Below are 15,312 nucleotides of genomic sequence, written 5' to 3' on the forward strand. Positions count from 1 at the left end.
TAGACTTTTCTCTTCTTTGTCCAACGAACAAATGTATACCTTGTCTATTGCTTCATACCAAATTTAATGCATCGTGTCTCAATTTGTTATAAGACCATGAGATACAGGAGCAGAATTGAGCCATTTGGTTCATCAAGTCTTCTCCACTGTTTGATCATGACTGGATGTGTTTCTCAACCCAATTCTCCTGGTTTCTCTTGACAATCCCCTTACTCAAAATTCTGTGTTTTAGGCACACTTAATGACTTTACCTCCACAGCTGTCTGCGCCAATGAAATTCAAGCTGAAATTCTGTGTCATCTCAGTTCTAAAGTGTTGCCCTTTCACCCTGGGGCTGTGCCCTCAGGTTGTAGTCTCTCCGACAACTGGAAACATCTTTTCCACATCCACTATATCCAGCCCTCTCAGCATTCTCTAAGTTTCAAACAGATTCCTCCTCATCACCCTTCCAAACTCTATTAAATACAGAGTCATAGTCCCATGACAAGCCTTATTCCCAGGATCATTCCTGGAGCTAAATATAAATGGTCAACTGCCTATGTTAGATAACGGTCGTCACAAACCCTCAAATTCCAACAGTAAACATCAATAATGCAATAGCAACTTCCAATTAAAACATCTTATCACTCCAATGGTAAACTATAAGGCTTAAATTTGATTTTCCCCATTCCCTCCATATCCCCCCCCCAACCTCAACAAGGAATTATGCCAAAAATTTGAGTTGTCTACATATTGCCAAGGAAATTCCCAGCTTCAGATCTATTCTCCAAGGTTGATTAGCATGAATTAAAGCTATCACATGGGTAATTCAATTCTGGTTTAGATTTCAAACTAAATAAATTACAAAAATTTTAATTGAAATATTAACTAAAATAAGCAATATTTTGTGCATAATGGTGGCCATGTAATACAGGCCCAAGTTCATTACTTTTTAAGGAAGTAAACTAGTTAAGTCTCACTGTGTTTTACAAACATTTCTTCAAAAAGCTAAATTCAACAAATTTTTAACAAGGGTACCAAAAGAAAACTTCATTGCGTCAGTATAGGGTCTGTCTATACCTGGTTTCAGTTCGCAACACAAAAGGCAGCAACAGCCAGGTAGAGGGAGGCAAAAGAAAGAAATACAACCAAACAGCTGGTTAGATATAGACTGATGTAATAAAACATCCCAAGGCATTTCAAAGAGATACTACTAAACAGAATAAGGCAATGAGTTATACAAGGAGATAGTAGGACAAATGACCAGAAGCTTGGTCAAGGAGGCTAAGTTTTAAGGCACCTGAAAAAAGGAAAGAGAGGGGTGGACAGAGAGGTATAAGGAGAGAACTCAAGAGCTTGGAGCCAAAGCAACTGATGGCATACAATCAGCAACAATGAAGCGATCAAAAATGAGACTGGAATTAAAAGACAACAGAAATCTCACAGCATTGTAGGAAACTACAGAGATAAGGCAGGGTGATACCATGAAGGTATGCAAAAAACCAGGATGAGAATTTTAAAATCAAAGCATTGTTCAATCAGTTACTACATAGGTTGTAGGTGAATAAAACTTGTTGTGTTAAGGCAGTCTTTGAAGTGCAATCACTGTTGTATGTATATTGGCTTCTATATTTCTACAAAGTCCCACAAATAGTAATGACTAAATTATCGAAAGTTCAGAACTGAATGGTAAAATCCGGCACGTCAATGGTCCAGTTAGGAATGACTTATCTTGCATAGAGAAAGGAGTCAAATGTTTCACAAATAGGGTGTTGTTGGAAAAGCACAGCAGGTCAGGCAACATACGAGGAGGGAAGTCGACGTTTTGGGCCGGAGCCTTACATCAGGAACGAGGCTTCATCCCTGATGATGAAAGACTCCTGCCCAAAACGACAATTCACCTGCTCCTCGGATGCTGCCTGACCTGCTGTGCTTTTCCAGCAACACACACACACAACTCCGATCTCCAGCATCTGCAGACCTCACTGACTCCCTGTTTCACAAATACCCAACTGCCTTTTTCTGATGTACTCATTACATGAATACACGATGTCGTGGTAGTTTTATAGAAATTTGAAAAGTCCCACATGCAGTCACAGATTTGCAGAAGGCCTTTGACAAGGTGCCACACAGTTCTACTGAGTAAGATAAGATCCCATGGTGTCAGAGGCAAGGTGCTAGCATGGATAGAAGCTTGGCTATCTGACAAAAAGCAGAGAATGGGAACAAAAGGGTCCTTCTCAGGATGGAAGCAAGTGGTATTCCACAAGGATCAGTGTTGGGAGCACAACTTTTCACTTTACACTTAAATGATCCTGATGAAGCAACGAAGGGCATTCTGGCTAAGTTTGCAGATGATACAAAGATAAGTAGCAGGACAAGTTGCATTGAGGAGGCGGGGAGGCTGTGGAAGGATTTGGACAGGTTAGGAGACCGGGCAAAGAAATGGCAGATGGAATACAATGTAGAAAAGTGAGGTCATGCACATTGGTAGGAGTGGAGGCATGGACTATTTTCTAAATGGAAAAAAAACATTCAGAAATCTTAAGTGCAAAAAGATAAACCTGCTGGTTGAGTTGCTAGCTAGGCAGGCAAATACAATGTTGGCATTCATCTCGAGGACTAGAACATGAAAGCAGGGATGTACTTCTGAGGCCTATATAAGGCTCTGGTCAGGCCACATTTGGAGCATGGAGCAATTTTAGGCACCATACCGCAGGATGTACAGGCCCTGGTGTGGGCCCAGAGGAGATTGTGAGAATGATCCCTGGAATGAAAGGTCACTTGAGGACTATGGGTCGATACTCACTCAATGGAGTTTAAAAATATGGGGTGAGATGTGATGTGAGATTAGATGAGATTAGATTCCCTACAGCATGGAAACAGGCCCTTCGACCCAACTAGTCCACACCGACCCTCCGGTAACCCACCCAGACCCATTTCCCACCGACTAATGCACTTAACACTATGGGCAATTTGGCATGGCCAATTCACCTGACCTGCACGTCTTTGGAGTGTGGGAGGAAACCGGACCACCCAGAGAAAACCCACACAGACACAGGGAGAATGTACAAACTCCATACAGACAGTCACCAGAGGCTGGAATCAAACCTGGGATCCTGGTGCTGTGAGGCAGCAGTGCTAACCAATGTGCTCTCTCTAATTGAAACAGAGAGTACTAAATGGCTTGGACAGGGTGGATGTTGGAAAGATGTTTCCATTGATATGAGAGACTTTGAGCCAAATACACAGCCTTCAAGTAAAGGGAAGGCCCTTTCGAATGGTGATAAGGAGAAACTTTTGTAGCCAGAGAGGGTGGTGAATCGATGGAATGCATTGCCACAGAAGGCTATGGAGATCAGGTCGCTGTGAATATTTTAGACAAAGATAGATCAGGGTTTTTTGATTGTCATAGGAATCAAAAGATTACAGGGAGAAAAGTAGGAGAATGGGGTTGAGAAACTTATCAGCCATGACTGAATGGAGGAGCAGAGCCGATGAGCCAAATGGCCTTATTTTTGCTCCTATGTCTTTTGTCTATTTCAGAACATCCTAATGGTACAAATTCAGTATGACAACAGGAAGGATAAATAACTGAATACCTTTCCATAAAGCAATAGTGAACATATCGTTAAACTAATGCAACAAGGAACAAAGACAGCAGATTCAGAAATATCAATAACAATGTTAGAAAAACTCAGCAGTTCTGGCAGCACCTGGGGGAAGTAGAGAGAGCGAGTGTTAAAATTAAGTTCAAATATTTGCTCCTCAATGTGAAAAGTCAGATCAGACTCAAACTATTAACTCTGTTTCTCCCTCCTGACCTGCTCCAGTAAAATCCAATTTTACTTCAGATCTCCAGTATTCTGTTTTTATTCAGCAATAGTTAGGTCCCTTACGTCCTGACAATTGGTGACAGCAGCACACACCCACAATCTTCACAAGTTATCCATAATACATGGGTAAACAAGGCAGCCAATTTTCACAGAAGAGTGAAGCAGCACCAATAGCTCAACAGCTGAAACACTGACAAGGAATACCTAATACAAAGAATTGACACATTTTTCCCTCATTATCAGGGGAGCAAAGTTCAGACTAGTTATTGTTTTCCAGCAACTTGTTCCTGAAAGTAAATTTCTAAACAATATAGTTAGCTACATGAGCCGTGCAGCAAACAAGGTAAAGACATCTGATGGTTTAGCACCTCAAAGAAGAACATTTCAGATAAGGATGAAACATTGGGGGTTGGGAATGAGGCAGTTGCATAGGGAAGAGAAGGGAAAACTCCAGCTACTGCATGATAAATAATTTGGGCCCACTGGCAAATGTAAAGAACAATTTGCAAGTTTCCAGAAAGAAAAGTCCATTCAAGATTGCCAGATGGCACAGTGGTTAGCACTGCTGTCTCAGTTCCAGGGACCTGGGTTCAATTCCAGCCTTGGGTGATTGCCTGCAAGGCTTTCCTCTGGGTGCTCCATCATTCTCACCAGACACAGTCTCTCACCTCAATCAAAACCTTATTCAAGAAAAAACAAATCTAGATACTCACTTCATGGTGAAATCCAAATCCATGTTCTTATGATCCTTAGCATAGGACTGAATTACTAGATCAGTACATTGGATACAGTACAAAAATATTAATGTATTGATCAGGAACTTGCTCAGCCCATCCAGCTTCAAAAACAATTATTAACCCATAGTCTGTCTTTTGTTTTGGTCACCACATTTGGAAGTCCATTTCAAGAATTAAATTACTTCATGAAACATTGTACAAAACAAAGCTGAAAATGGTATTTCTGCAAATTTTACCCAAGTACCTTCGTGTTCAGCTTTAATGATTCTATTCCACTTCGTACTTCACACACCGTCTCACCTCCCAATGGGGCCTTTTGCAAGTTATTTTCAATCTACAGCCTCTGGTTATTCCACCGTTCACCAGAGGGAAACTTTTTAAATTAAAAAAAGGAAACTCTATTGAAACCTCTCATTCCACAAGGTCTCCCAATAGCCTTCACTGTCCCAGGAAGAAGAGTCCAAACTTTTTAAACCACTCCTGATAACTAAAGTCACTTATCACCAACAACAATCCTCAGTAGGTTTTTCTAAAACCTTTATAGCTTTCCTGAAATGCCCCCCAAAATTAACAAAATGTAAGCTTATTAATTAGAGCAGTAATTTGTAAAGTTCAGGTATCGTCTCCTAACATTTATAAGTCATGTCTCCAGTTGTAAATCAAAGTAACCCAAATGTTTTATGCATCACATGTCCAAAAATAAACCATAGCATATTTTGCATCAACAGCTAAAGAACAATGCTCACTGCTAGCCTCAAGAGAAACAGTCGATAAAGATTTACAAGGCCGTAGAGCACCCTTTTTCTTCTATTCCGATTTACCTATGAATCTGAATCCATCTAGAGGGATCTAGGATATCCAGCAGGCACCATGCAGGCTAATCAGGCAATCAAAATAGAGAGCTCTCACAGACAGAAAGTGATGAGCAAAATGCACAGATTGTAATTAATTTTGTAATCATTTACAGAAAGCAAAGTGAATTAAAAAGGTGCACGCTGAAATATCAGACCTTTAAATGTAAATTTGAAAACTCATTCCTGAAAATGATATTCCAACGGAATAATGCTCCACACTTGTAAAATTAGTTTCTCATGGTTGGTAAAACAGCAATCTTGATCAAATATGGCATTTGAAAAATCAGTTGCACATCAGTGAATAAAGCCAGTTATTTTTCAATGTTTCTTATTGAGTACAATATAAAAACAGGAAATTTACACAATCAACACAAAAAAAAAATCAGTGAAATAACATCTGTGAAGGCTGCAAAGTCCATCTTGTTAAGAAGCAGGGCACAGATTTTAGAGTGTATGCATCTAACTGAGCTGGTATGAATGCCAGCAGTAGAACTTTTATACAACACAGAATGAAAAAAGGAGCAATCTCAAATTGTGCAAACTAGAATATTTTTATAATAGAATACATGGTTACCTTTTCTTTATCCATATTGTCTCCATCAAGATACCCTTCACCAGGCTTGTCCTGTTTCAAAGTCTTCAGAAAATCACTTTTCTTGTCAGAGCGCATACGTGTCAGTTTCAACATACGAGGTTGACTTGCTATGTCAATTGGTGAAGAAGAATTGGAACGACTATTCTATTTAAATAAATTGAATCAGTAAATTAATTCAAAGATAATAACCTGCACTTTCAACATGTGACACAGATAAAATAAATCTGTCATTAGCCTGTTAAGTGTTTAAATGCATGCAGGCAACAACATTCTGATTTCAGAAGTCCCGCAAGTTTTACTTTTATAGAATTTCAAGAAGCAGCAATATGCAGGTAGGGTTTACATGTAATCAGCATAGAGTACAACAGGTGAGTGGGAGAGGGGATGAAGGTGATAGGTCGAGGTCGAGGTCGAGCGCGCGGGGAGGGTGGAGTGGATAGGTGTAAAAGAAGATAGGCAGGTAGGACAAGTCATGGGGACAGTGCTGAGCAGGAAGTTTGGAACTAGGGCGAGGTGGGGGAAGGGGAAATGAGGAAGCTGTTGAAGTCCACATTGATGCCCTGGGGTTGAAGTGTTCCGAGGCGGAAGATGAGGCGAGGCGTTCTTCCTCCAGACGTCTGGTGGTGAGGGAGCGGTGGTGAAGGAGGCCCAGGACCTCCATGTCCTCAGCAGAGTGGGAGGGGGAGTTGAAATGTTGGCCCCCAATACTTCATCTTCAACATGGATATCCAATCCCTCAACACCTCCATCCACCATGACCAGGGCCTCCAAGCCCTCCGATTTTTCCTCTCCCAACATCCCCAACAGTATCTTTCCACCGACACTCATTCATTTGGCTGAATTGGTCCTCACCCTTAACAATTTCTCCTTTGAATCCTCCCACTTCCTCCAGACCAAAGGGGTAGCCATGGGCACACGTATGGGCCCCAGCTATGCCTGTATATTTGTTGGCTATGTAGAACAGTCCATCTTCCGTAATTACACTGGCACCACTCCCCACCTCTTCCTCCGCTACATTGATGACTGCATTGGCACCATCTTGTGCTCCCGCAAGGAAGTTGAGCAATTCATCAACTTCACCAACACATTCCACCCTGACCTTAAATATACCTGGACCATCTCTGACACCTCCCTCCCTTTCCTGGACCTCTCCATCTCCATTAATGACAACTGACTTGACACTGACATTTTTTACAAACCCACTGACTCCCACTGCTACCTGGATTACACCTCTTCCCACCCTACCTCTTGCAAAAATGCCATCCCGTATTCCTAATTCCTCCGCCTCCGCCGTATCTGCTCCCAGGAGGACCAGTTCCACCACAGAACACACCAGATGGCCTCCATCTTTAGAGACTACAATTTCCCTTCCCACATGGTTAAAGATGCCCTCCAACGCATCTCGTCCACATCCTGCACCTCCGCTCTCAGACACCATCCCTCCAACCGTAACAAGGACGGAACGCCCCTGGTGCTCACCTTCCACCCTACCAACCTTCGCATAAACCAAATCATCCGCCGACATTTCCGCCACCTCCAAAAAGATCCCACCACCAGGGATACATTACCCTCCCCATCCCTTTCCGCCTTCCGCAAAGACCGCTCCCTCTGTCACTACCTGGTCAGGTCCACACCCCCCTACGACCCACCCTCCCATCCTGGCACCTTCCCCTGCTATCGCAGGAATTGCAAAACCTCCACCCACACCTCCTCCCTCACCTCCATCCAAGGCCCTAAAGGAGCCTTCCACATCCAAAATTTTACCTGCACATCCACTAATATCATTTATTGTATCCGTTGCTCACGATGCGGTCTCCTCTCCATTGGGGAGACTGGACGCCTCCTAGCAGAGTGCTTTAGGGAACATCTGCACCAAATCAACCACACCGCCCCGTGGCCCAACATTTCAACTCCCCCTCCCATCTGCCGAGGACATGGAGGTCCTGGGCCTCCTTCACTGCTGCTTCCTCACTACCAGATGTCTGGAGGAAGAACGCCTCCTCTTCCGCCTCTGATCATTTCAACCTCAGGGCATGAATGTGGACTTCAACAGTTTCCTCATTGCCCCTTCCCCCACCTCACCCTAGTTCCCAACTTCCAGCTCAGCACTGTCCCCATGACGACATGTCCTACCTGCCTATCTTTTCCACCTAGCCACTCCACCCTCCCCCCACCCCCACTCACCTGTTGTACTCTATGCTCCCTTCTCCCCACCCCCACCCTCCTCTAGCTTATCTCTCCACCCTTCAGGCTCTCTGCCTGTATTCCTGAAGGGCTTTTGCCTGAAATGTCGATTTTACTGCTCCGCGGATGCTGCCTGAACTGCTGTGCTCTTCCAGCACCAGTAATCCAGAATCTGGTTTCCAGAATCTGCAGTCATTGTGTTTACCTTTATATGTAAATCAGTTAAATAGATACACAAGCTGCAACTCATATACTTCTAAACGATCCATTACTGTACTAGGTATACTGTATAGGGAAAAAATAAATCTGGCTTTACAATTAAAATAATGTTCTCATACCGTAGACATTCTATGATAAATTATGACAAAACACCAAACATCCCAGACAATTCAATAACCCCATTTAAAAAAAGTGAGTGGGAGTAGGGGTTCTTTCCCTGCTATAAAGAAATGAACTATTCAATTGGAGAGGGTTCAGAAAAGATTTACAAGAACGTTGCTGGATCTGGAGGATTTGAGCTGAAGAGGCTGGGACCTTTTTCATTGGAGTGTAGGAATTTGAGGAGTGACCTTATTGAGGTTTATAACATCGTGTGGAGCATAGACAAGGTGAACAGTAAAAGGTCTTTTCCCTCAGGTTTAGTGTGATAAACTCAAGGGCATATTTTTAAGGTGAAAGGAGCAAGATTTAATAAGGACTTGAAGGATAATTTTTTTCGTCCCACACTGAGTGGTTCATATGTGGAATGAACTACTCAAGGAAATGATAGATCCAGGTACACTTAGAAAATTTAACTAACATTCAGATAAATACCCGAATATGAAAGATTGAAGGACATGGTTCAATCACAGGCAAACAGGATTAGTTTGGTTTAGGAACTTAGACTCCCACAGCATGGAAGTTGACCCTCCAGTCCATGCAGACTGAGGTTAGCGACCTGTAAGGTGCCACAGGGATCAGTGGTGAGAACACAACTGGCTGCAATGAGTTAATTACTTAGAAGGAAGCAAATGTTTTGTAGCCAAATTTGCAGATGACACAAAAATACGTGGAAAGACAAATTTGCACGAGGGACATAAACAGTTCACAAAAATATTGATAGGTTGAGTTCAGTGTGCAAAAAAATCAGCAACTGGAGTATGGTATGGAAAAATATGAAATTGTTCAATTTGGAAGGCAGAATAAATGAACTATTATTTCAATGGAGAAAAATGGCAGAAATCTGCAACACTAAGGGATGGGGGTACTCTTGCATGAAACAAAACTAGCACAGAGCTGCAGCAGGTAAATCAGGAAGGCTGTGAAATATTAGTTCCTCATTTCAAGGAAGTTGCACTACAAAGGGTTGGAAATCTTACTGCAACTGTACAAGATGCTGGTGAGACCACATCTGGAGTACTATTCCTACTATGATAAGAAAAAAGGGATCATTTCATTTGAGGCAGTTCAAAGAAGGTTCACTTGAATAACCCCTGGTATGGGAGAGATCGTCTTTGGGCGAAAGTTAAGCAGATTGGAACTCTATTCACTAGAGTTTAGAAGAATCAGAGGTGATTGTACTGAAACATATTGGACTCTCAAGGGACTTGACAGGGTAAATGCTGAGAGGGGGCTCCCCCCATGAGGAAACACAAGGGCCAGAGGGCATCGTCTCAGAATAAAGGGACACTACTTTAAGACTGAGATGAGGAAGAATTTCATTCCTCAGGTAGTTGAGTGTCTTTGGATCTGCTTGCCACTGAAAGCTGTGGGGACCACACTCCTTGTGTATGTTGACAACTGAGCTCGGTAAATTCTTGATCAGCAGGGGAAATCAAGGGTTATGGGGACAGGGCAAAAAAACCGTCTTGAGGACCATCGATCAGCCATGATTCTACTGAACAGGGCAACAGGCTGGAGGGTCTGAAAGGCCTCAACCTGTTCCTGTTTCTGTTCTTATGGTTTAGCATCACTTTCAAGAACCCAGTTCAGATGTAAATTTCAAAACTTTTGTCCAAAAGTAACTAATGTAGATGTCGACTCCATAACAAAATGATACAGTTCACATTTTTTTTCTGGTAGTTCCATCAGAAATATAAAGTCAGAGCGCAATAACATTTCATAATTTCTAAATAACAGAGGAACCCAAAAATTAATTAAGTATGGGTATTTACAGAAAAGCCATAACATGCCTCATTTATCACTCGAGTCCTTGTTCTGAGCATATGGGGTCAGAGCAATGAATTAGGTTTGCTGTAGTCCTAAAACCTAAATTGTTTTCAGTGTACAGGTTGATGTTTGATAGGGACAACATAAAAATCTGAAAAAAAATTAAATAATTTAAATTGCTTCAGTTTGGAAAACTGGCTCTTATGTGCAGTGGTAGCATCCCTATCTCTGAGCCAGTAGGCCTGGGTTCAAGCCCCATCTATTCCACAAGCATATCATAACCTGTCTGAACAGGTTGATTAGAAAATATTTACCCCTGGGCAGAGTTGAAAAAAAAATTTCATTTTTAAAAAAAAAAAATCACCCATTCTTGGCAGACATAAAATATTACTTTTCATTACACACGAGGGACTTCGATATGCTACAAAAATTGTACAAAGGTACAGTTTGCATTATATGAAACTTTTCCTTCTAATACTTTCGATACAGCATATTAAATGCAGCTAAATTTTCCAAGTGTGCAGGTGTTTCCAATGAAGAGCTCATTCAAATTTTCTTGAAAGAAATGGGAACTGGAATGAAATAGTTTCTCTTGCTCATCCCGCAGAACATCATAACAAACCAATTAATTTGATTTCATCGTAGCTCCAGTCTGAAAAGAGATCAGAACTGCAAATATTGTGTTATATTAAAAAAAAGTGATATTTGTCCCTCCTAAACAGAAAATTGCTTTTATGTAGGTTTTAAATGAGGTTCTATGACTGTCACTTTCAATGCAGATTCTAACAGCCAGGAGCAAAACCAAAGTGTATTACATATTTTAGATTAGATTAGATTACTTTAGATTAGATTACTTACAGTGTGGAAACAGGCCCTTCAGCCCAACAAGTCCACACCGCCCCGCCGAAGCATAACCCACCCCTACCTCGACATCGACATCTACCCCTTACCTAATACTGTGGGCAATTTAGCATGGCCAATTCACCTGACCTGCACAGCTTTGGACTGTGGGAGGAAACCGGAGCACCCGGAGGAAACCCACGCAGACACGGGGAGAACGTGCAAACTCCACACAGTTAGTCACCTGAGGTGGGAAATGAACCCGGGTCTCTGGCGCTGTGAGGCAACAGTGCTAACCACTGTGCCACCGTGCCGCCCATAACATATGTTACATTCATCAAGAGTAGCCTCCAGGAACTCGCTGTTTAAAAAAAAACCCTTCACCAAATGTTAATTTAAGTAAATTTATGACTGAGTCACTGGCCACAGCACCCACAAATCCACCATAAAAGCATCTCATGGTCAGTTTCTGAAAATTAGTGGCTTCCTTTCCACAGCTTAAGTCTCTGCACAGAACTGAGGTCAAGTGGAGCTTCATGATGAAACATTTTAAACATTAGCACAAAAAGGTAATTCAGTAGTGAATACATAAAATTATACCTCCTTTAAAGAGTTTGGTGATGAACTGAAGGTTTGAGGTACAGGTTTTAGGAGAGCATTGAAGCTGACAAATGGAGTCCCATGTTTGTTTTCCTTTGCTGAGGCTTTCCACTGTGCAGGCTAAATAAAAGGAATCAATAGTAAGTGGCCTGCAATTTATAATTAGAACTATTAGATAAAACAAAGATGGAGGAGATGAGAGGCAAGACAAAAAGAGCTAGAACGACATTAGTCAAGATGGAGAGAACAGGAGAATACGGGAGAGAGAAAGAGGGGCAAAGTGTTAAGAAAAGTTTTAAAATAATATTATAATAAAAAGGAGAAAGGGGTAGAGAAAGGAAGGCGCAGTGAATCATATACGCTGCCTTTTGTTCAAATGTTCCAGCTAAAAACAGCTCTAAAATAACGGATAGATATGAACTAAATCAGGGGACTCAGAACATCCAATAGCAAAACTCGGGTAGCTTTTGGTTATTATTGAAATCAACAAATTGTATTTCAGTTGTCATATTGTAAAAGGTTGAATCAAACTATACAAACAAAAAAATTTTTCTCAAAACTAAAATTTTCAATTATGCAATTAGGAATCACGATATGTTGGACTGTTGGACTGGGGTGGACAAAGTCAGAGGTCACAAAACACTAGGTTATAGTCAGAACAGGTTTATTTGAAATCACAACCTTTCGGAGCGCTGCTCCTTTGTCAGGTGAAGTGAAAATGAAGGACTTCACCTGATGAAGGAGTAACACTCCGAAAGCTTGTGATTTCAAATAAACCTGTTCCGACTATAACCTAGCAGTGTACGACTTCTGGCAATTAGGAGGGTCTTAGTTTACCTACCCTCTTAAAAGATGACTTTTATGCAGAAATATAGAAGGAATAAGGTGGGTAATCTTTCCCAAAAGAATGCATTTTTTTAGGTAATAAAAAATGGTCTATTTGCAAATTGTACCTTGTATTTTAATTAATTCCCCTGCGCAGAACAGATTACAAACATAACCCAGTAACAAACAGACATTAATTGTTGCATGTCTGTTCAAGTGCAAGTTACCAACATCTCCAAGTTTCCTTCCAAATTACATCCCATTCTAGTTTTCAAATATATAATTGTTATAGGACATAATTAAGGAATATGCCAGCAACAGATCTCAAAATACCTTCACCACATAAAAAGCAGTTATTCAGCAATGAGTGAAACCAGACTAACCATCGTGAACAAATGACAATGCAAACCCAATCCTGCTCCTTACTAACATTGGGGGCTCGTGCCAAAACTGGAAGAGCTGCCCCAAAGATTGGTCAAGCAACAGTCTGATGATTATGTGTAGGGAATAATACCTTACAAAGCCCACTGTTACCATTTTTGGATAGGTTTTCATTTGTGACACAACACACTGACCAAAAGGTGGCTGAAGTGCTGGACAAAGTCAGAAAGAATTTGCACTAGGAGAGCACAGCATGGACTCTGGATCTGAAGAAGTCTCACTGCTGGTTGATGCTTCAGCCTTGCCATTTACACTGATGTGTTGGGTTCTCCCATTATTGCAAGTGGGATATTCGTGCATCCTCCGCTTCAATTTAAGTTGTATAATTGTCCACCAGCATTTATTACTAGATATGGCAGAACTCATGAGCTTTGATTTGACTTGTTGGTTATGGGACTACTTATCTCTGTCGATTACAACAAGCTTTTCACTTTGTGGCGTCGAAGACTACGGTGCAGTCTCAAAATTAACATATTTCACACTGCCCCCAGCATGTCTTCATGCCCTGTTCACTGAACTAAGGTTAGTCTTCAGCTTGATGGTAATGATACAGTGGGGGATATACCAGGCCACGAGATTACAGATTGTGGCTGAACATGATTTTGCTGCTGTTAGTGGCCCACACAGACATTATGAATGTCCAGTTTGAGTTGCTCAATCTGTTCAAAATTCATTAAACTTTGTACATCGCCATAAGGAGCATGCAATGCTCACTCTTGCCAATATTGTCACATGCAGATGCAACTGCAAGAGATAGATTGAGGAGAATAAAATCAAGTAAGATTGTCTTTTTCAAAGAAGAACAAACTGCTGGAAAAGCTCAGCAAGCCTGGCAACATCTGTGGAGAAAATTCAGAATTAATGTCTTGGGTCCAGTGAGCCTTCGTCAGAATTTGACAAGAGGTCAAGTCTAGTGACATATTAAGCTCGGGGAGGTGCGAATGTCCTGAACAAGCAACAGTCCTGAAAATTGCAAACTCGCCAACTATGCTGAAGCAAAACGTGTGGGGCTTCTCAACAGCCCGATTGTTCAGGAACCAGTGGGTTCTCAATATCTCCAAACACTGAAGGTATCTCAGGATTTGAGATGGACACAGTGGTCATTGCTGCCTCGACATCGTTAGCACCTGAGCAAAATGAATTTCTTGCAAGACACTCCAGGTGCAAGAGGCCAGCTACTGTGCATTCCACACTGCTTGTATTGGAGGCGGAGTCAGAAGAACCAGACCCAGTGCTAAAACACCAGAGGAGCTACAAAAAACAAAAATTGGTCTACGCTGTCAAACTCAAAAGGGGAGGGATGTAATAATTGTAATGAGGTCAGCCAGGTGGACCTCAGAATAATGAGTTCCCTGAGTGGACCTAATTAACAGCACCAATCAGAAAGCCCTGCTAACAGATCAGAACAAGGGTGTCAGACATCCTGTTCACTCAGAGCTGGCTCTAACAAAGGGAAACTTGGGGACTGGATACCAGCCTCTGGAGTTATTCACACCTCACTGGGGTACAGCTCCAGAAATCAATTTCTGCTATTCCCAGAAGTGTCAGAAAGGTTAAAAGTTTCCAAAAGTACACAAAATTCCCTATTTACTTGTGTTTCAGACCCAGGCCGGCAGAAAACACAGACCAGGTTTCTATACTTAACAAGCATGACTATTTAATGACAAATAAATGGATTCGAAGGATAAACAATTATGAACCACTGGCATATAACACGACTAGTTGAAACTGTAATCCTCTTATAAGCCCTCTCCTAATGCACACACAGACAAGAAAAAAACAAACATGTTTATAGGCAGAGTTAAAAGACCAGACAGGCAGTTCAGTGGTTCTTATCTAGAGGTCATTGAGATAATTCTATGGCTGATCAAGCAGCTGTTTCTCAATATTCCTTCTCCAGATACTTTTACCTGCTTGCAGGAGGCATAGGATGATTGGAACAACATATAAAAAGGTATTTGGCTCACCAATTAATAGTCACAGCTTACAGCAACTGCAAATGGGAAAATCAATGGTCTATCTTTAGGTGTGTGACACATCACACTTGTCCAGATTAAACTCCACCTGCCATTTTTATGGCAAACTTTTCAACCCATTTATATCCTACAATAAACAAAAGTTCCAGGACTGATCCTTGCGGTCACAGATCTGCAGTCAGAGTAACACCCTGCTGTCTCCTATGACCAAGCCAATTTTGTACCAAACATGCCAATTCACCATTGAGGCCACTCAACTTAATCTTCTGGACCAGCTAATCACAAGGGACCATAGTA

At 41.6% G+C, this 15,312-nt stretch overlaps 1 protein-coding gene across 1 annotated transcript in view; it reads right to left on the reverse strand.

Annotated features, from left to right (window-relative positions):
- LOC140477406 (vasculin-like) overlaps positions 1-15,312 on the reverse strand; it is a 73,572-nt gene that overhangs the window by 9,886 nt on the left and 48,374 nt on the right. Inside the window, exons 8-9 of the mRNA XM_072571238.1 lie at positions 11,774-11,893; positions 5,981-6,145 (exon numbers count right to left, since the gene is read on the reverse strand). Of these exons, the coding sequence (XP_072427339.1) occupies positions 5,981-6,145; positions 11,774-11,893 (285 nt within the window). The remainder of the gene's footprint in view (positions 1-5,980; positions 6,146-11,773; positions 11,894-15,312) is intronic.

The sequence above is a fragment of the Chiloscyllium punctatum genome, chromosome 1 (genome assembly GCF_047496795.1).
Source record: "Chiloscyllium punctatum isolate Juve2018m chromosome 1, sChiPun1.3, whole genome shotgun sequence".
NCBI classification, from domain to species: domain Eukaryota; kingdom Metazoa; phylum Chordata; class Chondrichthyes; order Orectolobiformes; family Hemiscylliidae; genus Chiloscyllium; species Chiloscyllium punctatum.